The 24,625-nt window shown below is 37.5% G+C and overlaps 1 protein-coding gene and 1 long non-coding RNA gene across 2 annotated transcripts in view; one reads left to right on the top strand and one right to left on the bottom strand.

The window, feature by feature from the left end:
- Nucleotides 1-11,814: 11,814 nt before the first annotated feature.
- LOC118988423 (uncharacterized) overlaps nucleotides 11,815-24,625 on the bottom strand; it is a 31,361-nt gene continuing 18,550 nt past the window's right edge. Inside the window, exons 2-4 of the long non-coding RNA XR_005066765.1 lie at nucleotides 21,738-21,799; nucleotides 19,488-19,646; nucleotides 11,815-11,908 (exon numbers count right to left, since the gene is read on the bottom strand). This is a non-coding gene — a long non-coding RNA (uncharacterized LOC118988423). The remainder of the gene's footprint in view (nucleotides 11,909-19,487; nucleotides 19,647-21,737; nucleotides 21,800-24,625) is intronic.
- TMEM17 (transmembrane protein 17) lies at nucleotides 16,278-22,358 on the top strand. The gene is made up of 4 exons (XM_037048013.1): nucleotides 16,278-16,820; nucleotides 20,211-20,314; nucleotides 20,473-20,586; nucleotides 21,574-22,358. Exons 1-4 carry the CDS (start codon nucleotides 16,721-16,723, stop codon nucleotides 21,850-21,852), a joined length of 597 nt encoding a protein of 198 aa, XP_036903908.1. The 5' UTR covers nucleotides 16,278-16,720; the 3' UTR covers nucleotides 21,853-22,358.

Below are 24,625 nucleotides of genomic sequence, written 5' to 3'. Positions count from 1 at the left end.
AGGTATGACTTTACTCCCCATGTAATTATACGATCTCGGGATTTGATGAAATACTGAAGCCAACCACTCTTTCCACACAATTCAGTGCATGCTTAAGAGTTGGACCCCTGGAAACAGGCTTCCCCGGGCCTGAGCTCAGGCTTTCATAATTACCATCTATGGAATTATGGCCTGGGCCACACCATCTATGTGACACCAGGCAAGCCTTTAGACCCCCTAAGCTTCCATTTCATTTCTTAAATGTGGGGGATACAAAAGACCATCCCTCATTGAGTTGCACTGATTATATGAAATAGCACCTGGCTCAGTACTTGCACACAGTAGGTGCTCAAGAAATGTGAGTTTTTTTAGTTTTTAAAACATTATTTTTTTAAAGATTATATTTATTTATTTTTACAGGGGAAAGGAAGGAGAGAGAGAAATATCAATGTATGGTTGCCTCTGGTGTGTCCCCTGCCGGGAACTGGCCTGCAACCCAGGCATGTGCCCTGACTGGGAATCGAACCACGATCGTGTGGTTCGCAGGCCCGTGCTCAATCCACTGAGCTACACCAGCCAGGGCAGTTTTTAAAACATTATAGAACCAGCATCCCAACACATGCTCACTCAGCATTTGGTTGAAAATGTCCAATAACAAAAAACTTTCCACCTCCTAGGGTGTCCCTCTCACATTCTGAATCACTGCCTTAAGAGTTCTGTCAGAGCTTAAATCTTTCTTCCTCTTCCCCTTTTAATGGCCCTGATTATGTTTTCTTGGGCCTTTTAGCGGGGGAAGGGGGGGGGAGTACTTAATCTCTGTTCTGCATAACAATTTTCCCTTTCAATAGCTTAAGACAACTAATTTGGGTCATTTTTTCTTCCTGTGGGCCTTTTCTGCAGGTGAAATACTCCCAAAGCTTTTCCTCAAGTACCATGGTTTCAAAGACCCCTCCTTATCAACACCATGATTATTCCCCAATAAACCTCTCTGGGTTCATGTTTATACAACAGTCTTAAAATGTGAAAACACAGCCAATAAAATAGCCTAGGTGAGGACTAAGAAATTAAAAGCATATAAAATTCTGATTCTGAATAATGACAGTTTTAATTTTTTGTTTGTGAATCTTATACCTTTTACTTTTCTCGCCTAGTTCAGTACTAAATAATACTGTGGGGAATGGGGAGTAGTAGGTATCCGTGTCTTCTTGATTTTGAAAGGAATGCTTGTGCCAGCAAGCTTTACTACATCAAGCAAATTTTGGCGGAACCTGTGCTAAGCCTGCTGGAAATGGAGGTATGGTTATAGAAAGTATAGTGTTTTTCTGAGAAATATTTAATGCTTGTTATTTTCGTATCAGGCAATCTAAAAGAAAAATGAGCTGTTGAAGTTGTACTTTTTCTGAATCGAAGTACCCACTGAGCTAAAGCCAGCCCAAAAAAGGGCTGGTGAGTGCCCGTGGGTCTTGAACCACCCTCACAAGCAAGGGTGATTATTAAGCGATATTTGGAAGTTGTACTTTTTAATAGCATGTTTCACTTTAAAAAATTGTCTGCCTTATCTTGAAAATGAGAATGTGTTTTTGATTATACAAATACACCAACAATTGTTGAAATATTAGCCAATAAAATGAACAATCTCATTCACATCTAAATCTAACATAGTCTAAAGTTTGAATCTTTGACAATGTTGTAGTGCTATAGCTTTCCTGGCTCTCGACTCTAAGCTTTATTAATGAAGCCCAAGTTTCCAATAGGTTTTTGGCAATCAAAGCATACTGATGCTGGCAACCTCAAAGAGCTGCATCCAGAGGTTATGTAACTCAGCAGTCCCCAACCTGTTTGGCACCAGGGACTGGTTTCATGGAAGACAATTTTTCCACTGGGAGGTGGAAGGGGCCAAGACAGGAGTGAGAGCTCACGTGTTAGTTCAAGTGAAGCTCCACTGGCTCACCTGCCGCTCACCTGCTGCTGCATGCCCTGGTTTCTAACAGGCCATGGACCGGTACTGGTCCATTAATAAACCATCAGTTTATTTACTGATGGACTCACTCCTTCAAAGCTCCAGGTCTGAGGCAGCAGTTTGAAAGATGCCAGGGACATACAAGAAAAAACTGAATTGTATGACTTCATGGTGTGCTCAGAGAAACCACTTTTTCCCAGACAGAAGTGTTGGCAGAGGTCACTGTCCCTTTACTGAGCCCTCCCCCTGCAGGCACAGGCAGGTGTCCTGTCTGAGTCTCCATCAACCTGGCTAACACCGTTTGCCTCACTCTGGTGATTCAGAGACCCTGCCCTACCCAATATTCAGGCACACCCAAGGCTCTGCCATGGGATTTCCTATACAAACAGTGTATCTTAACTCATGCTTCAGATTTTCCTAAATCTCTCAAAGGTTCATAAACTCTAAACAAGCAACATCTGACCTTAGAGTGCCCAGTACCTATAACTAAGCAGCCCCATACCTAGCACTAGAAATAGCCAGCAGTTCACAGCTTAGCCTCTCCCAAGCATCTCCCAAGCACAAGTAGAAAATTACTTTGGACCCTGGAGTTACACTGCCTGAGTTTGAGTCCTGTCTCCACTACTTAGTAGTTGACCAGGAATAAGATGATTTCTGTGTCTCAGTTTCCTCAACTATAAGTGGGGTTGGTGACTATACTATTCTCATACCAAGCAGCCATGGGCAGGGCACAGGCAGCAGCTGACTCTGGCCTGCACCTCCCAAGGCCCCAGAACCAACACACCTGTGGCTAACATCAGAGCACCACTAACAACATCCACAAGTAACACATTCAAAGGGCATACTCAGCAGGCACCAGAGCCCCTATAGCAAATTCTGCTCCATAGGGTAAGCCCCTACACAACAGCTCCTCCATTGCAGCCACAGCCGATCCTCACAACCAGTCAGAATGGGGGGTCAATCCATTCCAAAGACATGCATGCCAACAGCAGTCAAGGCTCAACTACAACAGGAGAGCATGCACAACCCACACAAGGGACACACCTGGAATACCTTTCTCAGGGGACCAGGAAGACTGTGCTATTGGGCCCCACAGGACACCAACTACATAAGGCTACTCTACAAAGACCAAGAGATGTAGCAGCTCTACCTAATACATAGAAACAAACACAGGGAGGCAGCCAAAAGGAGGATATAAAGAAACATGTCCCAAATAAAAGAACAGAAAAAAATTCCAGGGCAAAAAAATAAACTGAGACAAGCAATCTACCTGATGTAGAATACAAAACCCTGGTTATAAGGATACTCAATGATCTTAGTGAGAACTTCAACAAAAAGATAAGAAACATAAAAAGAACTAGCCAGAAATTAAAAATATAATAACTAAAATGAAGAGTATGTTAGAGGGAATCAACAATAGAGTAGATAAAGCAGAAGATCAAATCAGTGATTTCAAAGATAAGGAAGCAGAAAATACCCCATCAGAACAGCAAAACAAAAAAATTCAAAAACTTGAGGATAGTTTATGGGACCTCTGGGACAACATCAAGCATACCAACATTTGTATCTTACCAGGAGAAGAAAAAAAGCAAAGGATTGAGAACCTATTTGAAGAAATAATGACTGAGAATTCCCTCTCCTGGTAAAGAAAATAGACACTACAAGCCCCGGATTCTTAGAGAATTACAAACAAGATGAGTCCAAAGTGGCCCACAGAAAGATACATCATAATTAAACTACCAAAGATAAAGATAAAGAGAATGTTAAAAACAGCAAGAGGCTCTGGCCAAGATGGAGGCATAGGCAGAAACCATCCACTTCCTTGCACAACCAAAAGGAGGATAACAACCAATGTAAAATCAGTAAACAACCAATAGCACCAGAAAATCAAACTGCATGAAAGTTTGACAACCAAGGAATTAAAGAAAAAAATCAACCAGAACAACCAGACTGGTAAGGCGGGCCTTCAGGGTGGTCAACTCAGAAAAATGGAGGCAAGGTGGCTGAGGGGCGGGGCTCACTGCCAACAGCTCACAGTGAAGCTGTGAAGAAGGGAATGACTTAAGGGGAAAACTGAGACTCAGAGCTGACTGTGGGCTAGCCGTGGTGAGAGAAAAGTCCAGTCTGATATGACAGTCTGTTGGAAAACGCAATAGAGATAAGTAGGTGAGCTGCACTGTTTCCTCTCTGGCCCCTCCCCCATAGGCAGCACCACAGCACAGGAAAGAGGGTTGCCCCACCTTGGTGCTACCTAAGACCCCGCCCCTTACAACTTATTAGCTGCACAAAGACAAAGAAATATGGCAAAAATGAAAGAACACAGCAAAACCTCAGAACTAAGTGATGAGGAGATTGCCAACCTATCTGATGGAGAATTTAAAGCCCTGGTAGTCAAAATGCTCACAGAACTGATCAAGCTTGGTCGAAAAATGAAAGAACAAATGAAATATACCCAAAATTAAATAAAGCAAAATATTCAGGGAACCAACAGTGACAAGAAGGAAACCCTGGATTCAAAGCAATGATTTGGAACAAAAAAAATAAACATTCAAAAGCATCAGAATGAAGAAACAAGAACCCCCCAAAATAAACAGATGCTGAGAATTCTCTGGGACAACCTGAAACATTCCAATATCTAAATTATAGGGATGCCAGAAGGAGAAGAACAACAGCAAGAAATTGAAAATTTATTTGAACAAATAATGAAGGAAAACTTGCCCAATCTGGTGAAAGAAATAGACTTTCAGGAAGTCCAGGAAGCCCAGAGAGTCCCAAAGAAGTTGGAACCATGAGGGAACACACCAAGGCACATCATCTTTAAGTTACCCAAGATTAAAGACAAAGAGAAAACCCTAAAAGCAGCAAAAGAAAAGGAGACGCTTACCTACAAAGGAGTTCCCATAAGGCTATCACCTGATTTCTCAAAGGAAACCTTACGGGCAAGAAGGTCCTGGAAAGAAGTATTTGATGTCATGAAAGGCAAGGACCTACACCCAAGATTACTCTATCCAGCAAAGCTTTCATTTAGAATGGAAGAGCAGATAAAGTGCTTCCCAGATAAGGTCAAGTTAAAGGAGTTCATCATCATCAAGCCCTTATTATATGAAATGTTAAAGGGACTTATCTACGAAAAATGAGATTAAAAACTATCAACAGTAAAGTGACAACAAACTTACAACTATCAACAAATGAACCTAAAAGAAAAGAAAAACAACAAACAAAAACAATCAGAAAAGAACAGAATCAGAGAAATAGCTATCACACAGAGGGAGTTCAGTGGTGAGGGGGAAGGGAGGAATAGGAGGAAAAAAGTACAGGGAAGAAGCATAGTTAGTAGGCATAAAATAGATGGGGAGAGAGAAAAATGGTATAGGAAACAGAGGACTCGAAGAACTTACATGTACAACCCATGGACTTGAACTATGGAGGAGGAATGCTGGAGGGTTGGGGGGCAGGGTGGTGGGATAAATCAGGGGGAACTGGGAAAACTGTAATCATATAATTAATAAAAATGTTTAAAAATTAAAAATAAATATATAAAATCTTTTTTAAAAAAGCAGCACGAGAAAAGCAATTAGTTACCTACAAAGGAGCTCCCATAGGACTTCCAGCTGATTCCTCAATAGAAACATTTAAGGCCAAAAGGGACTGGTATAAAATATTCAAAGTAACTGAAAGAAAAGACCCACAACCAAGAGACTCAGCAAAGCTATTATTTAGAATTGAAGGACAATTAAAGAGCTTCCCACACCAGAGAAAGCTGAAGGAGTTCATTGCCACCAAGCCAGCATTACAAGAAATATTAAAGGGACTTCTTTAAGAAGAAGAAAAAGAAAAATATGAATAATGAAAAGGCAATAATTATATAACTTTTAATAATTACTTTAAACACAAGTGGGTTAAATGTTCCAGTCAAAAGATATAGATTGCCTGAATGGATAAGAAAACAAGACCCTACATAAGAAATTTACTTCATTTTGAAAGATACACAAAGACTGAAAGTAAAGGAATAAAAAAAATATTTCATGAAAACAGAAACAAAAAAATCTGGAGTAGCAGTACTTATACCACACAAAATAGAATTTAAAACAAGGGCTATAACAAGGGACAAAGAAGGGCCCAGCAATTCCACTTCTGAGTATTTATCCAAAGAAACTCAAAACACTAATTTAAAAAGATATATACACTTCCATGTTCATTGCAGCATTATTTACAATCACCAAGATATGGAAACAACCTAAGTGTCCATTCCTGGATGAATGGATAAAAAAGAATTGGTGCATATATACAATGAAATATGGCTTAGCCATAAAAAAGGATGAAATCTTACCAGCTGCAACAATGTGTAAGGTATTATGCTGAGTGAAGTACGTCAGACAGAGAAAGACAAATGCCAAATGATTTCATTTATATATGGTATCTAAAAAAATATAAACAAACAAGTGGGACAAAAGCAGATTCATGAGTACAGAGAACAATTTGATATTTGTTGAATGGGAGGGGGTCAGGAGAAGGGCAGTAAAGGGGACAGGATTAAGGAGTACAAATTGGCAATTACAGAATGGTCATGGGAATATAAAGTACAGCATAGGAAAGATAGTCAATAATATAATAACTATGTATGATGTCAGATGGGTGCTGGATTTGTCAGGATGATCACTTCATAAAACATATAAAGTATCTGATCACTATGTTGTACACCTGACACTAATATAGTATTGCGTGTCAACTGTAATTGGAAAATAAAAATTTATTTTAAAAAATATGCAAAAGACATAAACATAGATGCTCCAAAACAAGAAATGCAAATGGTCAATATATGTATTTTAAAAGTTCAACTTCACTAGTATTCAAAGAAAAGTTAAATGAGGCAAGACGCTAATTTTTACCTATAAAATTGGCAGGAGTTTTGAGAATCATAATATCCAATGGTGAAGCAACAAGAAAATGTCCAAGGCCCTCATACAATGCTAGGAGTTTATCAGAAAGAAAGAACTATAACAGTTTTCCAAGAATAATGCCATAAGAATATCCATGATAATCTTAAAGATAAAAAATGGGCAATGGTGGAGGCATTCTAATTGCCTAAGTATAATATATTGGTTAAATAAATAATGGTACGGTTATGCAACTGAGTGAATGATATTTAATTATTTGAAAAAACACTTATGATTTTTAAGCAAAAATATTTATATAACATTATTTATAGCACTATGCTGAGAGGTTAATGGTTAAATAAATTATAGTCTACTAAAACAATATTATATAGTTCTGCCAAGATGGAGGCGTAGGTGGAAACACTGTGCCTTCTGCCACAACCAAGTCTGAATACAACAAAGGTTTAGTAAACAAAGACGCAACCAAAGAACAGAAAATTGAACTATACGGAAGTCCGACAACAACAAACCATTCAACCGGGATGGTAAGAGGGGCGGAGCCAGCAGCAGAGCAGGGGCGGGCAGGAAAGATCCCCTGCCCCAGGCACCCAGGCAGCTGGGGTAGCGTCGGGCGGACCCAGTGAGGACGCAGGGTGGTGGGCTGGCTGCGGTCACACATTCGTGTGCAGATAAACCAGCAGAGGAGTGAGCAGTGAGATGGACTGCACAGGCCCCAGCAGTAAACCCAGCAAGGACGCTAGGCGGCAGGCTGACCGGGTCGCACATTGGCGAGCAGTGGCCGCAGCGGGAGGCAGCAGAGGGCACCGCCATTGCTTTGCTTTGACCCCACCCCCACATTCAGTGTCAAAACCCAGCAACTGAGTTGCTCCTCCCTGGTGAACACCTAGGGCCCTACTCCTCATACATAACAGGCATGAACAGTTCAAAAGATGGCTCAAGAAGAACTCAAAGCCCCAGAGCCAATAACTCTAAGCGAAAAAGAAATAGCGAACCTCTCAGAGCACAGTTTAAAATACTGGTGATCAGGATGCTCACAGAACTGGTTGATTTTAGTCACAAATTAGAGGAACATATGAAGGCTAAACTAATTGAAATGAAGGGAAATGCACAGGAAACCAATAGTGATGGAAAGGAAACTGTGACTCAAATCAAGGGGGTGGACCAGAAGGAAGGAAGAAATGACCAAACAGAAAAATGTGAAGTTACAACAATTCAAAAAAATGAGGAGAGGCTTAGGAACCTCCAGGACATCTTTAAATGTTCCAACATCCGAATTATAGGGGTTCCAGAAGGGGAAAAGAAACAGCCACAAGTGGAAAACTTATTTGAACAAATAATAAAGGAGAACTTCCCCACCCTGGCAAAGGAAATAGACTTCCAGGAAATCCAGGAAGCTCAGAGAGTCCCAAAGAAGTTGGACCCAGGAAGGAACACACCAAAGCACATCATAATTAATTAATTAGCCAAGATTAAATGAAGGAGAGAATTCTAGAAGCAGCAAGAGATAAGGGGACAGTCACCTACAAAGGAGTTCCCATCAGACTGTCAGCTGATTTCTCAAAAGAGATCTTACAGGCAAGAAGGGGCTGGAAAGAAGTATTCCAAGTCATGAAATCCAAAGACCTACAGCCAAGATTGCTTTATCCAGCAAAGCTTTCATTTAGAATGGAAGGGCAGATAAAGTGCTTCTCAGATAAGATCAAATTCAAGGAGTTCATCATCACCAGGCCCTTATTATATGAAATGATAAAGGGACTCATCTAAGAAAAAGAAGATAAAAATATAAACAGTGAAAGCACAGCAAACTCAGAGTTATTAACAACCACATCTAAAACAAAAGCAAACCAAGAGGACAACTAGATCAGGAGCAGAACCATAGAAATGAAGAACACATGGAGGGTTAGCAACAGGGGAGTGGGAGGAGGAGAAGGGGGGAGAAGGCACAGAAAATAGCATAGATGGTAGGTAGAAAATAGATAGGGGGGAGGGCAAGAGTAGTAGGGGAAATACAGAATCTAAAGAACTTGAGACATGTGGTCATAAACTAAAGGGGGGGAATGGTGGGGGAGGGGGTGTGCAGGGTGGAGGGGAATGAAGGGGGGTATATTGAATGAAGGGGTATATTGAATATACCATTATAGAACAACTATAATGGTATATTCAATAAAATATATTTTAAAACAATATTATATAATAATATTTAATGATTTGGAAATTATTATGACTTCTAAGTGATAAAATGTTTTTTAAATACTATTATTACCCAAATATAATTTCACAAAATATTATACAATGATTGCATATTATTTTTATAACGTTTTTAATATTCTTTTTATACTCAGCCATTGTTCCAGCTTGTAGCATCTTGCTAACTGATATTTTTCCTCAGTGAATTTGATAAGCACAATTCCAACAAAGGTGGCCAAAATGATGAATAGAATAATGTCAAAGGGAAATGTCATATTACAAACAAAGGCATGGAGCGTCTTTTTCATATGTCTTCAGCCATCTGTATGTCCTCTCTGGAAAAGTGTCTATTCAGGTCCTTGCCTATTTTTTTAATTGACTTGTTGTTGGTTTTATTTCATGTTGAGTTTTATAAGTTCTTTATGAATTTTGGATATTAACCCCTTATCAGATGGATCAAGAAATATGTTCTCTCATTCAGTGGGCTGTCTTCCCATTTTGATTATGGTTTCCTTTGCTGTTCAAAAACTTTTTAGTTTGATATAGTCCCATTTATTTTTTCTTTTGTTTCCCTTGCCTGAGGAGATATATCAGATAAAATATTACTATGAGAAATGTCCAAGATTTTACTGCCTTGTTTTCTTCTAGGATTTTTATGGTTTTGAGTCTAATACTTAAGTCTTTAATCCAATTTGAATGTATTCATGTGTGTGGCAAAAGAAGGTGGTCTAAGTTCATTTTTATGCATGTATTGGTCCAATTTTCTCAACACCATTTATTGAATAAATTATTTTTAGATCATTGTAAGTTTTTATGTCCTTTGTCTCCTGAAATGTAAATTGACTATGAGGAGTTTATTCCTTGGCTCTCTACTCTGTTCCATTGATCTATATGTCTGTTTTTAGGCCAGCATCATGTTTTGATTACTATGGCCTTATAGTGTATGTAATTTGATATTAGGTAGTAAGAGGACACACAGATGGCTGAAAGACATGAACATTCTCTATGTCATCAATCATCAGAGAGATGCAAATGAAAACCACAATGAGATATCATCATCTCACACCTGTCAGAATGGCTATCATCAATAATTCACCAAACAAGTGCTGGCGAGAATGTTGGAAAAAGGGGAACATTTCTGCATTGTTGGTGGAAATACAGACTAGTACAGCCACTGTGGAAAGCAGTGTGGAAATACTTCAAAAAATTTAAAATGGATCTGCCTTATAACCCAGCAATTCCACTTCTAGGAATTTATCCAAAGAAACCCGAAATACTAACTCAAAAGAATATATGCACCCCTAAAATCATTGCAGCATTATTTACAACAGCCAGGATTTGGAAGCAGCCCAAGTGTCCATCAGTAGATGAGTGGATAAAACAGCTGTGGTAAATTCACACAGTAGAATATGAAATTTTCTATTGTGAATAGAAAATTGTATTCTATTGTAAATATGACCACAATGGTCATAAAAAAGGAGAAAATATTACCCTTTGTGACAGCATGGATGGACCTGGAGAACATTAAGCTAATTCAAATAAGCAAGTCAGAGAAAAACAAGTATCATATGATTTCACTCGTATGTGGAATATAATGAGCAAACCGAAATAACAAACAAAATAGAGACAGATAATATGTGGGGAGTTAATATGTGGGCAGATAATATCTGCCCTCATAGATAAAGGGCAGGCTGACAGCTCTGGCGGGGGTGGGGGGTGGAGAGATTGGGCAAAAAAGAAAAAGAATTCATGGACATAAAAAGCATGGACACTGCGGGTGGTGATTGAGGCAGGGAGGGGAGTGGGTAGAGGTGAAAGAGGGTATAGGGAGGCTAAATGGTAATGGATAAAAATACAATAAAAAATAAACAATAAAAACAAAGGCAAAAGCAAAAATAATATATATAAAAACAACCTACCTCTAGGCTGAAGCAATGTATTAATTAATAGCTTTGGGGTATACTTAATAAGTTTATAATTCATTGATTTATACTCACATTTAGTGAAAATTTCTCAATCTTGTCCATAAGGTATGACAGTGAGGATGGGTAAAGGGAGAGATTAGAATATCCTTATAAACATTCTACTTCACAGAAAGCTAGCTCTATTCACCCTTTCCCTATACTTCAAGGAGTAGGGATAGGGTGCTTTGGGGAATGTTTAGTGGTAGGGCTGTTTCCCTGTATAGTAGTCCCCCTTTACCAATGGGGAATATGTTTTAAGAACCCCAGGGGATGCCTCAAAATGCAGACAGTATCAAACTTTATGCTTTTGCATAGATATATGTACCTATGATAAAGTTTAATTTATATATTAGACACAATAAAAGATTAACGACAATAACTAATAAGGTAGAATGTTACAATAATATACTGTAATAAAAGTTATGTGAATGTGGTTTCTCTCCCAAATATCTTATTGTATTATACTTACCCTTCTTATAATGACATAAGGTGATACAATGTCTATGTGATGAGATGGAGTGAAGTGACTGACACAGGCATTGTGATGTAACTTTAGGCTACTATTGACTTTCTGATGATCCATTAGAAGGAGAATCATTTGATTTGGTTAACCTGAATCGTCAAGCCATGATGATGTCCATAGTTAGATGTGCAAGTACTATTTTTGGACCAAGGTTGACCTGAGTAGCTGAACCTACAGAAAGTAAAACCACAGATAAAGATGGGACAGGGTGGGAGGTACAGCGGGAACTACTGTATTGACACTTCATAGTAGGCTGGCCTAACTATAGGTGGTTCTAGAACTTATAATATGTGAACTCCCCACCTTTGTGCACAGCTTTGTAGCTTAGCTAGGGCCCAGGACATGCCTGCTGACCTCCAGTCACACTTGTTTACAACCACCTGGAACTTCTGTTAATCTTCACAGCGTGTGTTGGGAAAAAAAAAAGCAAAGAAAAGAACAATTTTGTATTTACGAAAAACACAGTGGGAAAGGTAATGGGATACAGGAATCATTGCAATGATTTTCTATTTTGCAAAGCATATTTATACATTTAGAAAGTTGTATTATTCATCTACTTAAATATAATAATTCAAGTTTACTTGAACTCTTTACCTGTGTGTATACCTTTCATTTTAATACCAAATTGTCCATCTATACTATTTCTACTCTAATAACTTTGATGTAATTGGGGAATATGCCTAAGCAATGTACACTATACTGTTGAAGATAAATTATACTGTTTGTTAAAAGCACAGAAACACAATCCAAAACAAATAAGAGGGTATAATGTATTAATATTTTGGGGGCAGGAAAATATTTTTATAATCAACAAAAAGAAAGATTAATTTTCTTCCAGGAAGGAGAACAGAATTTATATTTTTACAAAGAGTAATATAAAAATATTATTAGTACAGTAATACTGTTGCTCTAAAAATGGAACTATTATTTAATTATTAAGATAGTCATTGGCTTCTAACCAGTATTACAATTCACTTGACAGATCTGAGGTCTCCTGAACCAACTTTGTCTTTACTGATCTTCCCAGGCTTGTCGTTCCCACCCCCCACAGAGTCTGCCACATGGAACAGCAGCCTGCTATAATAGATGAACACTGTGGTAGGATAACACAAGGAAATGCTCAGGACCAAAACACTACAATATAAACAGCATTTTAGAGGGGACAATTTTTTTTGGTATTGTATTTATGTCATTCTCAGAGTTGCTCATATTTTTTAAATGATTTTATTTATTTACTTTTAGAGAAAGAGAACTAGAGAAATATCAGTGTGTAAGAGAAACACTGATTGGTTGCCTCTCACATACCCCCAACTGGGGACCTGGTTTGCCACCCAGGCAATGTGCCCTGACTGGGAATCGAACCAGCAACCCTTTGGTTTGCAGGCCAGCACTCAATCCACTGAGCCACACCAGCCAGGGCTTATATGACTTATCTTTTAAATGTACCTAAATTCTTAGAACTGTCTCACAGTTCATTTTAAGGCAATAAATTGAATAGCATATTCTCTTATTTCTAAACTATTAATATCAAATAGAAAGAATTTATATCTTTGTCATGCCAAGGAGTAATTTAAATAACTCTCCAAATGAGTTTCTTGTCACATAGTATCATACATTATTATCTGATAACTGTACCTCCTGTCAAAGAGACAAAAATCATTGTACTAGGCTCAATTTTTTGTGCAAAAAATACTTAAGTAAACCATAAATGTAATTAAACTCCAATGAAATGTATTGAACAATTTTGGGGGGAAGCAGCTATTATTCTGACCATCAACATTGGCATAAGAGTAAACAGTTAAACTTTACAGGGTTATTTACTAATCTTGCTGGGAATGATTCCCATGATTTTAGGAACAGAGACTCTATCCTCTCTCTTTACATTTGGAGTAATAGGTCTAGACGATGGGAATCCCAAATTGTACTAGTCTCTTGATTCCATAAAAGTGGATTCCCTTCTCTGTCCTTTAGTATTTAACTAACGTGACTGCTGCCTACAAGTATTATAAGCATCAACTAATAGTATTTGGAATGTTTTTTATACCCTTTGGACCATTTGTGACATCAGTAATGATAGGATTCTTTCCAAACCACAATTTTTTCCTTTCAAAACTCTAATATATTTTTGCACGATCATAGCTTGTTCCTCTATTTTTAATGTTTCTTCTGAACTATGACAGGCATGCTTATTACAGGAAATTTGAATAATAAATAAAACTAAAAGGAAAAATATCCATGATTTTGTCAATTTTTTTCCTCCTGGATTTTGATGAAATAATTATGATTTTCACTTCTTTTTTCAATGTTAGGAAGATATCTTTAAAAGAATTTGCTCAGGTTTTTGATAAATTTGGTTAATATGACTAATCACATTCTCTGTCTTTACTGGAAAGGCAATAGAGGTGTTGCCTCACAGTTACAGTTCAATTCAGAAAATTAAATGCTAGCATGATTTCACTTCCTCTGTAGGTGTTTCTTCTTCACAATCATCACTTTAATAGATGTATCGATGATAGCTATCACTTATAAAAAGCCTTATTTAATGATATAATCTTCACATCAACCATAACAGTAAGTTATCATTCTCACTTTGCAAAACAAAGGCCTGAAATCAATCACACAGCTCTTAGGTGGTGAAGTGAGAACGTTAGGGGATTTGAACCCTGCTCTCTCCGCTTCTAAGGGCATCCTTTCCATTATAGCCCAACACCTCATCACGAATATCAAATCTGCTTAATTAAACCCTATGGTTGAGCACATCAAATGCTCCCTCACCATTTTATTTTTTTAAAACTAATATCAATAATGTTGGAAGTAATATCTTGATGTATAAACCTTTATTTATTTTTATGATTATTTTCCTAAAGAAAGAGGTTTAAAATTTGGATTATTGCATTAGAAGTGGGAGTGTTTTTTACAACCTTTTTTGAACCTTGTGTAAGGGTTCACTCTCAGTCCCCATACCAGATATGGGAAGATATGGGAGAAGTCATCAGACCTTTCATTCCCTTTATTCATTCAATCCAGTTCCCACTCTAGGTCAAGCACTGTGCTAGTATTCAGGATATAAAGTTGAAAGCCCATGCCTGACCTCAAAGAGCTTATGAACTAGGAAGAAAAACAGACACAATAAACAATTACAGCACAGCGAAACTAGCACTGTGACCAAAGTAACACAGAGGAAGATGCTTTGAGAAACACAGAGTAGGGCACTTAAGCCATTTTCAGGGAGGTCCTGGAAGGCTTTCTGGAGATAATGAGGCTTGAGCTCCATCTTAAAGAGAAACAGAAGCTAGGCAGATTTTCCCTAACATCTCCAACCAGAATTAACAGCTTCCTAATCCATGTGTGTTTCTTTACTAATGTGTATTGTACTTATTTGTTTCTATGTCTCTTACTCTCTCATTGGGCTCAGATTCTTGATGGGAAGCACTACTATATCCCTAATTAGCCTATTACAATGTCAGAAAAAGTGGGAATAAAATAAACATTAGTTGAATTATTTTGAAATCCTAGCCTTGTTGCTATTTTCTCCCATAACTTCCTTTTGATTTATATAAATATGTGTGGTTTTTTTCTTTTGGTTGTAAAAATACTGTTCACCACACACAAATCAGAGTGGGTGGAAGGTTGGAAAATAGAAAGTGTTGGTGAAAGATTTGGAACAACAGCAATGTTTATACATTGCTGGATCTGGAGCCCCAGCAGTGCTCATACATTTCTGGAAGCAGTAAAAATTGGTACAACTATTTTGGAAAATGGTTGAATAATATGTCATAAGCCAGAAAGTCCACTCTTAGGAATAAACTCAACACAAGTGCATGCAAGTGTTTACCAAAAGGCATAATTTTACCAGAAGTGGCACTATCCATAATAGCTCCAAATTAGAAAATACACAGATGCTCATCAACAGTGGAATGGATAAACTTACTGTGTTATGGTCACAAACAGCAAGGAAAAAGACTCTACATTCAACAGTATGAAGGAGCTTTAATAAAATAATTTTGATTATTTAAGAGCTAGATTTTTTTGAAAAGTACCCATTGTATATTTACTTTTACATATGTCGTAAAAATAGGCAAAACTATGCTATTAGAGGTCAGGAAAGGTCAGTTAGAAGTGAGGTTCTGTGACTTAGGAAATAGGAAGCCAGAGCTTTTGGATGTACTGGTAGGGCTCTGTTTCTTCATCTGGGTGCTGGTTAAAGGTGTAAATTGAGCTCGTGCCCTTTTGTATGTACCATTGACCATTAAACATTAGGGGTACTGACCTGCCACAGTGTAACTTCTCCCCCCTTCTCATACATGGATTCCCAACCATGGACTGAAAGTGTATTATACTTGGTTATGTGTGGGTGTGTGTTTAATAATATATCTTATTTCAGAAGAAGCTGAGAAATTCAGAAATTTTTTGAAAAATTTAAATCACCCAAACTCAGGATCCAGAAATAACTATTAACATTTTTAGTTATTTCCTTCTAGTCTTTTGAAGCCACAGTGTTGGTGCTACCTCCTCCCCCTCTCTGCTCCGTATATATTTATACACACATATTTTACCAAATTAGGTTCATTTCTATTAAGAGATGGAAAGAGGTTTCTTTTTTTAAATAAATCATTTTAAACCACTATCCAGTCCAGAGTGAGAGTGGCCACACTAGCATCGTCTTCAATTTACTTCTGGTTTTTATTTTTACTTGAAATTAATCCTTATCAAATATTTATTGAAAATGTTTTTAAAGCTGCTGCAATGTATTCCATCAAATGTATGTCATGTGCACGTGTGTGTGTATACACACTTTTCTAGGAATATATATGATTAGGAATATTATATACTATACGTATAAAGCTACAGGGTCGTGAACATTCTTCACGCTCTACATTCATTCTCTACTTTCAGAAAGGTTGCATTCCACTGGTAAGGTGGGAGGACTCCTGGTATCAGAATCCAAACCCAGGTCATTTATTATTATTTCTACTTGTTTTTAAGGTACCAGAGGGCTTACAACAGGACTAAGGAATCTGCCGTTTTGCACCCGGCTGCGGCGCTCAGCAGGAACTGGCTTTCCCCACATCCCTGGATCTTCCAGGCGCCGCCCAGGCTCACAACCTGCGCCTCTGCCTGGCTGTGGGGCTGCCTGTGCTTGGGCCCCCAGCGCCACACGTTGCTGTGGGAACAGGGCACAAAGCCCAGAGACTACAGAAACCTGGGTATGGAGCTGCCGGATCCCGTCCGCCTGCGGCTGGGAAACTTCAGCCGGACCGTCTTTGGGGACTCAAACAGGACCGGCCCCGAGTACAGCGAAGGTCCCGGTGAGTGGCCCGCCCACGGCCTGGCGAGGGTTTGGAGCAGCGGATTTTGCCAGGACCTAAAATGGCAGTTTCGCCTTCAGCTGGTTCACTGCAGTACGGGAAGCCCAATGGAGGAGAGGCCACACGGAGAGCCAAGGATGGGACATTTGTGGGCCCTGATGGCTGATTGCGCTGAGGCCTGGCTCACGAATTGCAAGTAGGGCAACTGAGGTGGTTCTGGCCGTCCTCAAAAAATATATAAAAACTATAAAAGCCGCTTTCGCAGCACACGTCTGGTCCTGCGCCCTCTGAGAAGGCGGGCGTTGTTTTTCTCTGCAGAGGCTGCCCGGGTTTTTCTAGCCTAGAGGGAGGGAATCACTCCTTCCCGCTCCCCACAGCCACCACGGTAAAATATCTTTCTCCTTTCCTAGCAGAACAAGTACATTCCACCACAGGCGGTTTTTTGGCTGAAGAGATGGAAAGAGGTGTTTTTTTTTTTTAAATAAATCATTTTAAACCACTATCCAGTCCGGAGTGAGAGTGGCCACACTAGCATCGTCTTCAATAAACCACTCCCCCTCCCTGCTTCTCCTTACCCTACCCTATTATCTAACGCTTCACCAAATCTAGTAACAAAATGCCACGATGCTACTACATGGAACCTGATGACAAGGAATAACACGGTTTCCTCTAAAACAGTTTCTTAAATCATGACGGACAACGTGCTATCAACCAAATCCATACAGTTTTATCACTGAACTCTTCTGGAAGTAGAAATCTTACTCTTTCTTGGTTTAGGTATTTTTAAAAGGGTCAGAGAAAAGTAAAGTCAGTTTCTATAGTTGCATTTTTCCAACTTGATTATTTGCCTGCCTCCCTTCCCGGCAAATTTAGGCCTTTTCATGATTTAAGATGTATAGAAAAAAACATAATGTGAAAAACTAGGTTTTTACTTTCCTCATTTCTGAAGCTAAGGCTTAACAGGCTCTAAAATCTGATGAGGCAAGGTGTCAGGGGTCAGCAGACATTTTCTGTAAGGGCTCAATAATAAATATTTTAGATTTCATAGGTGGTAGATCTCTGGCCCTTATAGATAGTGATAACTGGTAGACAGGCAGTGTTCCAAAAAACTTTACTTGTGAATACTAAAATTTAAATTTCATGTGATTTTCAGTGTCAAAAAAACATTATTCTTCAATTATTTTTCCCCAATCATTTAAAAACGTGAAAAAACACTTTTAGCTCACTTGCTATACCACCAGGCTGTCGGCTGGTAGTTTGCCTACCCCCAATCTAGATTATAAGTGTTTTAATTTAAATTTGATTTACAAACTCAACTTATACTTTTGCAAAATTTACTAAATTCATGTCTGTGCTTTCAAAGGTTCATTTACATATTAATGTGATTTTCAACTGCATGATTATCAGTTTGATCTGCTGAAATACAGATACAGCATAACTCTTGAGATGTTATTGTACAAAATTTTTAACAGAAAAACTTCTTTGCGAAATTTGACTACACTTTCTGTTCCAAAGGTATTAAAATTTTCAGCTTAACTAATTTATCATTATTTTCCACAGTTTCTTTGTGGATCTGGTGTAGGTTTGATTATTTGTATTGCAATTAAAAATGTGTATCATTACCATCTTCACAGCTGACCAGGAATTGTACTATTATTATTTTTTTTTAAAATCCTAGGATGGTGAGTTAGTTGCTTCCAGATTTGACAGATTTTAAGATTTCATTCCTACCCTGGCTGGTGTGGCTCTGTGGATTGGGCGCTGGCCTGCGTGCAAACCAAAGGGCCGCTGGTTCAATTCCCAGTCAGAGCCCATTCCTGGGTTTCAGCCGGTCTCTGGTGGGGGTCACAAGAGAGGCAACCACACATTGATGTTTCTCTCCTTCTCTCCCACCTTTCCTCTCTGTCTAAAAATAAATAAATAAAATCTTTTTTTAAAAAAGACTTCATTTCTTCATCAGTGGTAATTTAATAAGTAGGTACAAGCAAAGTACCATATATCATACTTACGATTTTAAAAAGTAGATCATAATCAGGCATATTCTTTGAACTAAAGGAAATCTTGTTATGAGATCATGATTATTCCTTATATTTTAAAATTATTAAAATGACTAATGTAAGTTGTTAAAAAAATAAAAATCTATTTTTAAGAAATTTATTTTAGAGCCTTTGTAAATTCTTATAGTTAGAGCAACTGATTTCTAAGTATGTATCTGCTCCTGTTAGAATTTAGTAAAATTCAGGATGCAAATGTAGGGCCTAATTTAAAAAATATAATTCTTATTTTAGGATTCTTCTCCATTACGTAAAAGCAAAACGTTATACACTCAGTCTTAGATAAGTGAAATTCACGTATCACAAATGACGAGTCTGTTTTCATTAATTCATTCTGCTTATGTGTATTTGATATTCATGTGTTTAAAGCAAGATGCTAGGTTCCATAAGGGTCTCAAATTTGGATAGAATGTGGTGTTTATATTGAGTCTGTTTATCAGTGAAAGAAAAGGAAAGGAGACATATATTTATTATTGAGTTCCTCCTAAGTGCCAGGCATGGTGCTAGGGTGAAATATATTATCTCTAATCCTTGTAAGCAATCTGTGGAATCACTTTAATGTTACCATTTTACAGATGAAGAAATCGAGGGTCAAAGAGATTAAATAACTTACCTCGAGTCTGGCTTGCAGAGTCACTGAGAAGGTTGGGGAATTCCAGGTTTACCTGGACTCCAAAGCTCATGATCTCTTCATTACACCAGACTGCGTCTTGATTGAGGGAACATGGTTCTTTGCTAACACTTCTTATACACAGATTAGAGTGATAAGTACCTACAAGAGAAAGAGATTTCTACTGGAGTGGGGGAGTACAATCAAGAAAAAATTTACGGAAAAAGTGGCATTAAATTGGATATTAATGAGTGGGTGGAATTAGGGTATGGTGAAAAGGGGTGCGTATATAATTATAATTTGGAGAGATGCTTTTTTGTATGATATTAGTTTATATGTGAGAAAGTAGTTCTCATGTATTTTATGTGTTCATTTTATGGGCTCTTTACATAGAATTCTACAAAAGCGGTAATAGCAATTATTGTGTCTCAATGGGATTTATATTGGTATTCTATTTTTAATTTATACCAGTAGTATGCCAAAAAGTCAACAGGCCGTAATGGCAAAATGTGAAAATAATTGAAAAATGTAAAATGTACCCCCCAAGTAGCCATTATATGAACTAAATAGTATGATGGTGAACATTTCCTTTCACTGGAAATGATTATAAACAGGCTTGAAATATGGAGTTTTGTTGAGCCAATATGATAGTTATTCTAAGGAACTAAAGGATTTATAGGCATGGACCAGGTGTAAGAGTTTGTCCCTTTTCTATCTCTATTGTAGATAATGAAATGGTTTCCAGTTTGGCATTGCAGATGTCACTCTATTTTAATGCTTACTTTTTCCCATTTTGGTGGGTGAGCAGCATTATGATGCTTCAAATGAAGGTAAGTCTACACATTAATACTTCTGTTAAGGTCTCTTCTGCCTATCCCTGGCATTGCTGTATTGTCAATAAAATTTAAGTTCTTAATTTCTTTTTAATCTCAGGTCCATTTTACTATATGTGAGATTTTACAAACATGTTTACTTTTGATTTTTTTAGTATCCAATTTTGCCTGATTACTACAAATTCATTGTGGTCACTGTTATCATCCTAATAACCTTAATTGAAGCTATCAGGTTGTATCTGGGCTACATGGGTAACCTACAGGAAAAGGTAGGCTCCTCTTTCCTTCCTTTCATACTACACACAAATGCAATAAGGTTTTCACGGCAAAGAAAGGGCAGTGAGCTGTGCGGGAAGGAGCAAAGGCCTGCAGTTAAGGCCTGGCTCCAAATTTACCTCTTTTGTCACTGTGGTCTGTTTGCTTAATCTCGTCAGCCTTGGTTTCTTTATAGGTAAAATGGGGAAAATTAATTAATTAATTAATTAAAAGGGGGGGGAAGAGTTCACAGTTTTGTTGGGACTACATGAAATAATTTATATAAAGTACCTCACATAGTAAGCACTTAAGAATTAATCATTTTTTTCTCTTCTTACCAGTCTTGAAAATAACTCGGTCAATTAAACATGTTTATTTGGATCCTGAGTAAGAAAATGAGGGGAAATGAGAAGCTCATTTTCTGTGCTGGGCACATGTTTTCTGAATCATCATGCTGCCTAAGCATGTATAGTTAGTTACTAGGGCTTAGGGATAATGCCTGAAGATTCCTAAGGTTTCCTAGGCCCTTCATAATTAGGCCCCACCCACCCTGTCTCACTGTATTTCTTGCTCTTTCCTACCCTAAGCATCCATTCCAGGCCAATGTCTTGATTCTCAGTCCTGCTCATCCCACATCTTTGCTTAATTACTTTCTTGCTTTTTCCTCTTTTTACCTAGCTTTAACAGCCTGTATCCTGAATTCTTTCGCCTTACCCTAATCACTCTCCTGTCTTACTTCTTGTAGAAGTCTATATTTCTAAGCAGTACATTTACTTACTCACTAAGGTAAAGTATTCTAGGATACTTTGTCACATAAGTTAGTTTTCTAATGTAGACTCTAAGTTCTCCAAGGACAAGGACCATGTTATGTTACTACACTTCTTTTGAATTACAGAGATCATAAGAAAGGTTCATAGTAGTGCTAAGTATTTGCTTATCTGTATAAACAAAAGAGGGTACTTCACTGATCTGATTACTCTCAATGATATGTATCATTTCAGGTTCCAGAGTTGGCTGGCTTTTGGCTTTTGAGCCTTCTATTGCAGTTGCCTTTGATTCTTTTCTTGCTCTTTAATGAAGGCCTAATGAATCTGCCCTTGGAAAAAGCAGTGCACATCATCTTCACTATGTTCCTTACTTTCCAAGTTGTTTCAGCATTTCTTACCTTGAGGAAAATGGTAAATCAGTTGGCAACTCGTTTCCACCTCCAGGACTTTGACAGGCTCTCTGCAAACAGAGGAGGCATGAGAACAATGAGATCCTGCATAGAAGAGATTTGACCCCGTGCTGTTTAGTGACACATCTGAAAGGTCATTCTAGAGCTGCAAGCGCTAGGAAAACATCAGAGATCTAGCAGGAGAAAAAGGACAAAGCAAGTGTTTGGAATTGTAAACCCTCTGGCAATGAAATGCCAAGGTTCAGGGTGAAGACAGACTGTACAACACAAGAAAGCAGTAAGTCAACCCTAAAGCCTCGATATTTCCCACCTGATGCCAGACATCTTAATTTTTTGGTTGTTGTTGACTTTCTCAGGTGTGTAGAATTCTGTGTTGGTGGTGACAGTTTATCAGCTTTACTGTAATATTTCTAGTTAGCATCTATAACATTTCTAGTTAGAAATGTGAATATTTCTTTTAAACGTGTTAGCTTTCCATGTCTTGGCAGTACATCTGAAGCACATGGAAATGCTTATCAATATTGTGGTGTATTAGACTATATTTGTAAAACAAGACACCACATTTTCATGTCTACTAGGGTTAAATCATAACCCTAGCTCAGCTGTTATCCTGAGGTTAAAAAGAAAACAAGGGATTATCATGGTACTTAGGAAATATTTTTATCATAAAATTGTAACTTTCATACAACCATGTTCAGTATTTATAGTGGTAGTGGTGTGCAAAATGTCTTTACAATAAATTATAAAATATTTATATTAAAGTATTTATAACAAATCATTCTTGTCTTATACAGTTCTTTTTGGCTGTGGGTTTATTTTTATTACACAGTTGCAAGGGATGGAAGAAGAAGTATGTCATAGAGAGCCTTATATCAATGTGTAGTAGGCACTGAACTAAGCACACTAATGCCTGTGATCTCATCTACTAAATCGTTATTCACGGAAGAACTGCTTCATACCCAATAAATTAATATGAGGCTTGATTTGAGTCTGTTAATCAGATTAACAGGTGCCTGTTAAACCATAGTGAGAGCTAAAGTGACCAAAGGGACTATACACAGGATTCTAAATAAGCATGTTCCCTTGCTACTAGGAAAAACTGACTTAAGGAAATCCTGGTAAGAGCAAAATTGCTTGGATGTATCTGAACATTATATTAAAGTGATTATAGGCTTGTCAAAAGGGATATACAGTAGTCTGCCCCTTATCTGCAAGGGATATGTTCTAAGATCCCAGTGTATGCCTGAAACCTCAGATAGCACTGAACACCACATAGACAACGTTTTTTCCATACGTATATACCTATGATAAAATTTAACTTATAAATTAGGCACAGTAAGAGATTCTCAACAATAACTAATAACAAAATAGGACAATTATAATAATATACTGTAATAAAAGTTATATGAGTATGGTTTCTCTCAAAATGCCTGCTTCTCTTCAGCATATCTTAACTGTCGGCATCACTGTTCTTGTACTCTGGGGCCATTATTAAGTAAAAAAGGGCTACTTGAACACAGACACTGCAATATTATGAAAGTTGATCTCATGACTAACAGGCGGGTAGCACCTACCACGTGGAGACGCTGGACAAAGTGGTGATTCACATCCTAGGCAAAACAGCATGAGGTTTCATCACGTTACTCAGAATGAGGCACAATTTAAGACTTAGGAATTGTTTATTTCTGGAATTTTCCATTTAATATTCTCAGTCCATGGTTGACCATGAGTAACTGAAACTGCAGCAAGCAAAACTTCAGCTAAAGAGGGACAAAAGTAATACTTCTTTACTATAGGAAAAAGTGGCTTTATAAGTAAGGTATTTTACTGAGAAACAGTTGTATCTACATTAAAAATTGTTCTTTCCAATTTCCCTTCTCTGTAATTCATGTTCATCTTAGGATTTCCATGTTTTGCTTTATTTATTCTTACATTGCTTATTTTTTAAAATGTTTTCACTTCCCATTCTTAATTACACCTGACCCAATTACTTACGCTAATTTTATTTCTGCTTTTTATTATTACAAATCCTTGAACTATTACATAGTTCACCTTATGCACTGGCTAGTTTACCTTTCCCTCATACCAAACTAGTCACAGGTATACTCCAATAATTTGAAATTCTAAATAGAATTCTGTATGGAAAGTTCTCAAATTTGTTTCTGGACAGGCATAGATGGGTGATTCTGTCAGAAAATGTAAAATAAGACACTAAATCTACATAGTAGATAAATTAGGAGGATGATTGAGACTTGCTTATTTAACAATTATGTCCAGAGTTTTGTTTTAAATAGTGGAGACTCTGACACATGTAAACTTTAATTTAGGATTAAAAGATTAATAGCTAAAATATTAGAGTCATAATTTAAAAATATTAAATACTAAACATTTTGGAAAATGAAATTTGATTTATTAAAATCCTCCAATTTTTTTTTGCTGAAATAATGATATCCCTTACAATGCAGATGTAATATGGGTGGGAAAGAAACCTAGAAAGTCAACTGAGAAAATGACAGTCATTTGTTTTTCATCTAAACAGTAAAACCATGATTTTTTTGTTAAGCTGAACCATTATTTTTTATTGGTTCCCTATGTAAGCATATGAAAAATTGAACTAGAGAAGATATTTACATGTCAGCGTACTTGGGGTTTAGGTAGTCCTTATTTTTATTTTATTTGAATAAGTTTGTTTATCCTTAATTCTATTACACCTCTCTCTCCAGGTGCTCATAACACTGTTCTGAACATTTCTCGTTAGGATGTTGAACTTTACAAATATTTTGTGTTTCACATTTTTTCTTCCAGAGTCTTTCTCATCACAGACAGGATAGTTGTACATTTCTGTAAATCAGAATGATTTTTAAACTCGGATTTTA

The sequence above is a fragment of the Sturnira hondurensis genome, unplaced genomic scaffold (assembly GCF_014824575.4).
Source record: "Sturnira hondurensis isolate 20B ecotype Veracruz unplaced genomic scaffold, ASM1482457v3 Scaffold0006413, whole genome shotgun sequence".
Lineage (NCBI taxonomy): Eukaryota > Metazoa > Chordata > Mammalia > Chiroptera > Phyllostomidae > Sturnira > Sturnira hondurensis.
The sequence above is the reverse complement of the archived record's forward strand: the minus strand, read 5'-3'. Positions and strand labels throughout refer to the sequence as shown.

Excerpts from the sequence above, each read along its gene's own strand:
- TMEM17 (XM_037048013.1), top strand. The coding sequence starts at position 16,721 with ATGGAGCTGCCGGATCCCGTCCGCCTGCGGCTGGGAAACTTCAGCCGG. Across the intron at positions 20,315-20,472 it reads TTATGATGCTTCAAATGAAG|TATCCAATTTTGCCTGATTA; the intron begins GTAAGTCTACAC and ends TGATTTTTTTAG. Across the intron at positions 20,587-21,573 it reads TGGGTAACCTACAGGAAAAG|GTTCCAGAGTTGGCTGGCTT; the intron begins GTAGGCTCCTCT and ends GTATCATTTCAG.